The 7,685-nt window shown below is 50.0% G+C and overlaps 1 protein-coding gene across 1 annotated transcript in view; it reads left to right on the top strand.

Moving 5' to 3' along the window:
- DMRTB1 (DMRT like family B with proline rich C-terminal 1) overlaps positions 1–7,685 on the top strand; it is a 19,427-nt gene extending 11,742 nt beyond the window's left edge. The window contains exons 3-4 of the mRNA XM_019501279.1: positions 888–1,035; positions 7,446–7,685. Of these exons, the coding sequence (XP_019356824.1) occupies positions 888–1,035; positions 7,446–7,549 (252 nt within the window). The 3' untranslated portion in view covers positions 7,550–7,685. The remainder of the gene's footprint in view (positions 1–887; positions 1,036–7,445) is intronic.

Genomic DNA, 7,685 nt, shown 5'->3' with positions numbered 1-7,685 from the left:
TACTCCAGCTGCGGCCTGACCAGTGCCGCATAGAGGGGGAGGATCACCTCCTTGGATCTGCTCGAGATGCATCTGTGGATGCACGACAAGGTGCAGTTGGCCTTCCTGACCGCATCCCCACACTGCCGGCCCATGTTCATCTTGGCATCAGTGATGACTCCAAGATCCTTTTCCGCCTCTGCACTGACAAGAGGGGAGTTCCCCAGCCTGTAGGTATGGTGCCGGTTGTTCTTCCCCAGGTGCAGCACCTTACACTTGTCAGTGTTGAATCCCATCCTGTTCTCATCCGCCCACCCCTGTAACCTGTCTAGGTCTGATTGCAGCCTGTTCCTCCCTTCTAGCGTGCCCACATCCCCCCACATCTTAGTGTTGTCTGCGAATTTGAACAGGTGCTTTTTACCCCCTCGTCCAAGTGCAGTCTTGGGCATGGCAAGTGTTAAAACCTGGCCCTCACGGGAAGGGGCAACCTCTGGCCATAACACTGAGTCCAGTGAGCCTCCTGAGGGCTCAGACGTTGGGCTCAGACATGCTCCCCCCCCCCGCATAACTTGGCCAACCAACCAGGCGCAGATAAAGAGTTAGGAACAGACAGACAGACGTAGTCTAAAATTCATAATATTAGAATCCATGACGGCATCACGCAAGACGCACTTCTTTTGTCTCAGGTCCCGCACCTAGTAGCACAGCACATGGCTCAGAAGCGACAAGGCCAGGGGTTGTGGAGAAGGTGGGGAAACCAAATATTTCTAAATAGAGTGTCTCAAAACAGTGGCTATGATGTGGCCCTGATGCCCTCAGAAGCAGTGTAAGCCAGGACAGGGTTTGGCCTTTGATTTGGCGGGTGAGGCTGCGTCTGCACTGCAGCTTTGTTTGGTATGTTTGTGCAGATTCCAGATGCAGGTGGAGATTTCCGACAAGGTTACTACTCTCCGCTTCCTCAGTTCATACCGCCGGGCTTCCTGCCGGGGATCCGCTACGTTCCATCACCGCCCTTCCCACTCGGCGTTCCGCCTGACGCCTCCAAGGACGCAGCTGGTAAGAAGGTGTGCAATGAGTGATCTCATGCACCAGTCGTGACAGATCTTGGTAAAATGGATGATGTGTTTAGCTCGTTAAGGTCTAAACCTCCAACAAAAGTGTGTACCTATGGTGATTTCACTTAGCTTCGTGTATATTGTGTACTGTCTAGGTGCAATATAGTTTATGCTAATGTTTATACACTTGCCGCTCCATTACTAACCATGCAACAGCCCATTAAAGTCAACAGGAGTATTGTATCTGGAGGGATGGCAGAATTGGATCTTTATTGTGTAATTAAACTTTCCAGGTGGCCCTTATTTGCATGCATGCTATACCAGTTTCGTGTTGCCTTCATCTTGCAGTGGAAAATAATTTATAGGAAACATGACAACAGAATCGGTGAGAAATTTTCAGCTAAAACAGAGTTTAGTTAGAATATACTGATGTATTCAGCCTAAATTGTATGACCCGAATTATCTTGATTTCAGAGATCCCCTGCTCAAACAAAGGTGGGAGGGTCCCCATGGCACGCTACAGGGGACCTCACTGTTTCAAAAGTACGCAGCTCGGGGGAAGCCAGGCATGTTGGGCACCTATATATGTGCAGTGAGGCTGCTTCGTCACGCTGTATTTACAGATATACAATCACTGTGGATGTATATCTGCCTTCTCTCAAACGTGGGATATAAGTTATGACAATGACTGAAAATGAAAGGTAAAACATTATTTATGCCAGAAATATATAATGGCGCATCTAGTGTTACCATATTTCCAGGCCCAAAAAAGAGGACACCTGTCACCGGGGAGGAGAGCAGAGGGAATATGATGGTGGCAGGCAGTGACATGCCAGTGCCCTGCCCCTGCCCGTTCTGTTGCCCCTCACTGACAAGCCACCAGCCCTGCTGCTCCCCCTCACTCTGGACCCACTGACCCCAGCTCTGCCAGTGCCCCTCACTCCCAAACAGCAGTACCCTGCCCCCCACCCCTTGCTGGTGCCCCTCATTCCTGACCCACAGCCCCCTGGCACTGCCAGTGTCCTGCACACCCAACCCACAGTCACCCACCCTGTCCCCCATGTCCCTCACTCCTGACCTGCAGACCCCTGCCCCCCTCCCAGCCCCTCACTCCTGACCTGCAGCCCCTGCCCCCCGGACCAGCCCTGCCGGTGCACTCCTGACCCGCAGACCCCTGCTCTCCTCCTAGCCCCTCACTCCCGACCTGCACCCCTGCCCAGCCCTGCTGATGCCCCTCACTCCTGACCCGCAGACTCCAGCCCCCCCCAGCCCTGCTGCCCAAACAGCTCCCGCATTGCTCACGCACACGCTTTCTCTCTCTCTCTCTCTCTCTCTCTACCTGGCTTGCCGGACCCCACGCGGGGAGCACCAGACCCCAACAGCCAATCACCTTGCCTGCTGCTCCCAGCTGCAAGCAGCCAGCCCAGGAGAGCAGAAAACCTGGACATTTGCTCTTATTTTAAAAACCCACCTGGACGCAGTACAGGGGTCCAAAAAACAGGACATGTCTGGGACATATGGTAACCCTAAGTGCATCTTGATTAATTGAGCCTGTTGGAGCGTGGTAATTACTCTGCTTCAGCAGACTCCAGCGTCACGTGTATCAGCATCCCCACGCTGAAAAATGATGGCAGGAGCACTTTAACTAAAGCTCGTTTGACGAGCTGGGATGCTGATACATGTGACGCTCCGGGTGCTTTAATTAGAGCAGCTCTTGGAGTCCCCCGACTCCCAGAGCATGGCTATAAATGCCCGTTGTGCCAGAGTTTCCAGGCATCTGAACGGCCTGGGAGCCCCAGCTCTAACCAGGGCTTGATTCCTAGCTCTGCAGTGAGGAACCTGATGCTGATGAGGCCTTTCAGGATGAGGTCGCCTAACAGAGCCTAGCCTCAGGACTTGGAAGTCATGGGGTGAATTTTAGGAGTGGGTGGCTCCAGGACATCCCCATCTCAGGAAGCAGGCAGCCCAGGGAACCAACTGGTGGGAAGTCTGGAAGTCCAGAGGTGTCTGCAGGTCTCCTGGGAACCTTAGCAACTGCTCCATTAAACTGAAACTATTGTTAGTCTCAACACAACAGGTGCAGATCCTGGCAGGGAAAATTTAGTTTCAAAATGTTCTACATTGATGTTCCCAAAACCTTTGTTCAGAATTTCTGGGTCACAGGAAACGTAAAGCAAAGTGCTTTTCTCCAGAACAGCGCACAAACTAACTTTAAAAAAATATATAAACGTATTTCAAAACAGAAATCTTGCATTTTAGCCAGCTGTTAAAAAAAAAGGATCACCTGCCCAGGTTATGGAAACAGTATTTTAGACAAAAGGACTCAGTCCCCACACTATTATATATTTCCTAAATGGATAATGTTTTACCTTTCATTTTCAGTCATTGTCATAACTTATAACCCATGTTTGGAAGACAGCAGATATATATTCACAGTGATTGTGTATGTGTAACTAGTTTGACAAACTGAAATATAGCCGTTTGTGACCACAAGAGGGAAGAACTGCTCAGAGAATGAACCACTAGTACCAGCAAAATGAATGCCCTTGCTGATGCAAAATTGTTGATGAAAATACTTACATACATATTGATTATTTCTCTCTTATGAGGGAAATACAAGAATGTGATCAAATGCCTTGTCCTTGTGATGGACAGTTTACAAATAATCTGCCGTTCACATGTCTTGGGAGAGTTCTGTCTCTCCTGAATTATGTGGAGTACACTAAAGAGTGCATTAGCCTCATTGAATCAAATAAGGGTGACTGTGCTTGTCATAGTCTCTTTACTGGAAACACCATCATCATTTCATTTGTATCAATAAGCAAAAATAAGGATGTCCTGAAAGAGTGGAGTTTGGACCTACATTTTCTCTGCGATTGGGGATAGCTAAATTAGATATTCCAGTTCAGGTTTCTTGTAGAGACAGGTGAGATCAGGTCTAGAATCAAATCTTTCTAGAGTGCAAGGATACTATTGGGCCTGGGGACTGACCTTAGAATTGGGATTCCCTGTCTAGTCCTGTCCCATTGCAAATTAGGAGTGAGACCCCATGAGTCTCACAGCAGGGGCAACTTTCTCTCTGCTGCCTCCGTTGTGAGTTCTGCTGTGACACTAGCTGCGGCGCTTGCAGCGTGGAAAGCGTGGGGGCAGTGTTCTCCCTGCCGCCCCGCTGCAAGCCCTGCAGCTGACAACGCTGCCACCATTGCAAACCCTGTCAGCCACGGGCCGGCAGCAGGGCGCGCAGCCCTGTGGCTGGGAGTCCCTCAGCTGATGAGGCTCCTAGCCACAGGGGGGAGCACCTGGCCACATGTTCAATTAATGGCATAGTTAGAACAAGCTCCAAAGTTATTGCCCATTTTTTGGGGAATAACTTTGCAGTTTCTTGCTTGTTTTATCACTCCGTGAATTGCTCGGACGTGTAGCTGGGTCACAAGTTAAGGTGTAATTCCCTGAGTAATCATGCCTTAAGTGTAACGTGTAGAGGGGGACTCTAACACACCTGATCTAGTGACAGACATTACACATAAACCGGTTTAAGTGATCAGAATCTGGTTTAAACCTGTAATAGAATAGACATTCAGTCTATTCAAAATGGCCGAAACTGGCTTAAGATAGACCGGGATTAATGTAGTATCAGACTTAACTGATTTAGGTTAAACCGGTCTATTGACCTTCTGTCCCAAATCCCCTCCTGACTCACGCTAACTCACAGTTTCCTGGCATCCCAGGATGCTTTGCACCTCTTCTGCAAACCCCCCGCACAGGGTGGGCAGGCTAGCCTTGGCCCACACTCTCTGCTCCAGCTGAGCAGGGCCAGCCCTGCCTCACCCCGGGCTGTCAGAGTGCTCTGTTCTGCCCTGCCTGTGCCCGTCAGTGCGGCAGGGCAGGGGGGAGACGAGGGAAGAGCCCCCGTCCACAGCCCCAGTGCCTGGTGTGCGAGGGCTCCCCACGTGTGAGTCACTGACATGCAGGCGGGAGCCGTCCCTCCAGCCCAGGGCCAGACTTGATCCCCATGCTTCAGCGGGGGTTCCCCTGCCCTGGGCAGGTTTCCTTGAGCCCTACCGCTGTGCCCGGGGACCTGCATGGTTTGGCCCCAGCTTTTAGCTCCACTCCTGCAGATGCAGGGGGGCACAGTCCCTCCAGCCTGGGGCCAAGCCAGTGCCCTGCGTCAGCCCACATGGGGGGATCCCCTGCCCCGCAGGATTTTCGAGCCCCGCCTCTGGTGCAGAGGGGGAATTCCCCACTCCCACCCCTTAGTCCCACCCCCACAAGCGCGCAGGGGCAGGGAAGCGAGCCAGGGCTGGACTGCACCGAGGAGGGGGAGGGGGGAACTCCCCCCTGCATCGGCAGCAGGGCTCCGGGGCCTTGCCCAGGGCAGGGATCCCCTACTGAGGTGCGGGGGTCCCCCCCATATCAGCTGATGTCCACTGCCGGGGTCCCTGGTGGCGGGGAATGTCCTCCCTGCGCCTGTGACGGTGGGGCTAAACCAGTGCCAGACCATGCGGAGGGAGGAATTCCCCCTCTGGCAGGGCTTGGGGGACCCTAACCGGGGTGGGAAACCCCTGCTTGGCGTGGCGTGGGGATCCCCCCATGTGGGCAGATACCTGGTGCTGACTGGTCTGGAGGGACTGTTCGTGCCTGTGGGGGACAGTCGGGCACTCGGCTGCATTCGGGTGCCCTCAGCAGTGGCCACCAGGCAGGCAGGCATGCTTTAGCGCCCTTGGCTTCTGGCCTGGGCCGCTTTAGGCATCCGGCTGCCTTTCTGGATTCAAATATGAATGTCTGTTCACATCATTATTGGTTCAATCTGTGCAGCTTAGAGAAACCTGTGAAGATTGAATCGATTCAGCCTCGGGCTTTTTGACTGTCTGTACTTAGCCCCTGAAGTCAGCGGGACTCAGGAAACTGGTCCTGAGAGCAATATCTGAGTGTAGGAACAGGACTTTTTGGTATTGATATTAAAGGGTCAGTGCTTTTCCTTTCAATACAAGAGGGTGAGGGTGAACTGGACTAGTGATAGAGGAAAGCAGGGCATATTTTTGTATTTTGTATGTATTATGTTTAGCATTTCAACAGGCGATACAGAAGTATGGTAATATGATAAGGTAATGTAAATCTAGACATCTTTGATACCATTTCAAGCATTTTGCTCCTGTTTTAAGTCTGGGGAAAGAATAATAAATATTGAGGAAAGAAAGTAAAAAAAAACTTGATAAATCTCATTGCAGACAGGTCCAGTGGGATCTTGCTGTGGTTTGTTTTTTTTTAGAAGAAAATGAAGTCAAACCAACCAAGCTGACATTGCTAGATCTACTGGCAGATCCACTGGATTCAGATCAGAACAAGGAAGTCAGGGTACTGGAAGACTTTGATGGAGTCCACTGACCATCCAGCAAATTGAAGCTTCTTAATTCGTGAGGATTTTCTTTGCCGATTTGCACTTAAAAACTCCCTCGTTTCCTCAACTCCTTGTCTAATTTGATAGATAGTTTAGAGAAAATTGATATACAAAATGCCAGCAGAAAGAAAACATGGTGGGAAAGGGTATGTCTTTGAACCTCTGCCTTGATGGAAATCCAAGGCAACGAACAGCTCAGAGCTGAAAAGGCTTCCACAGTTGCAGGAACAACAGAGATTTGATTTTGCAGCTGAATGATGTTTGGATTTGTTTCCAGTTAGGTTTATAAAGGTGACTTAAAATCTATACGTTAGATGCTGCTATAATATTCCACGTCATAATTTTTGTAGAAAGGTCACAGACATCCTTTTGACATAACAAATACATGGTGTCTTGCTAGCCTGCAATGGTGCCAGTTCACCACCAGTTGTAACCAAGGGCAGAACATGGTGGTGGGGTTATTTTTTGTTGAAAGAACGGGGTATTGAAAAAAGACTCCTTATGTGTGGATATGAGGGAGCTTTAAACAGCACGTACAAGCTTGATGAATTAAGGAGCTCCAGTTTGATAGGTGCTTGGTGGACGCGGTCAAAGCTTTTGCACCTTTGGCATCCTTAAATGTGCACGATGGTGAACAGGCAACATGGCTTGCTCTATGTAAAGTCACAAAGACATTGTCTTTTAATCCTTATTTTCATATGGCCTTAACTTTCCAAACTACATGGCAAGGATGCAATAAGTGCATTTTGCCATTTTAAAAAATGTTTGCTTTGCTTCCTTAGCCAGGGCTGGGGCAAGGTCAGCTGCTGTTTGAAACCCAAAGTGTGACTTCAGCAACCTTACTCCTCAGAAAGGTCAAGCAGCTTTGACTACTTGGAGAAAAGACTGGGCTGGAGTAACAAAGGTCATCTTGCATGGGCAGTCACAACTAAAGTTGTCATGAATGGCATTGTATTCAGCTCCATTCTCTGTTCGGAAACTCGAGACCCTCATATCTTGCTTTTGTGTCCTAGCGGCCTTCCCCGATAGCCAGGAATCCGGAGTGATCTGCGAATGCAACCAGCCATCTTCTCAGGAGGAAACGGATGGAGATCATACCGTGTACTCCAAACAGTAAATGCTCCAGGGAACAGCTGGGTAGCACCCATCACACTCTTCCTGACAGGGAAGATCATCAGTTAATTGTGGGCTAGATTAGAAGAGGGGAATTCACCTATTTTATAGTCGTATTAGGACTACCAGCATCACTGCTA

Source organism: Gavialis gangeticus, unplaced genomic scaffold (assembly GCF_001723915.1).
Source record: "Gavialis gangeticus isolate Ggan-Ray unplaced genomic scaffold, GavGan_comp1, whole genome shotgun sequence".
Classification (NCBI taxonomy): domain Eukaryota; kingdom Metazoa; phylum Chordata; order Crocodylia; family Gavialidae; genus Gavialis; species Gavialis gangeticus.
The sequence above is the reverse complement of the archived record's forward strand: the minus strand, read 5'-3'. Positions and strand labels throughout refer to the sequence as shown.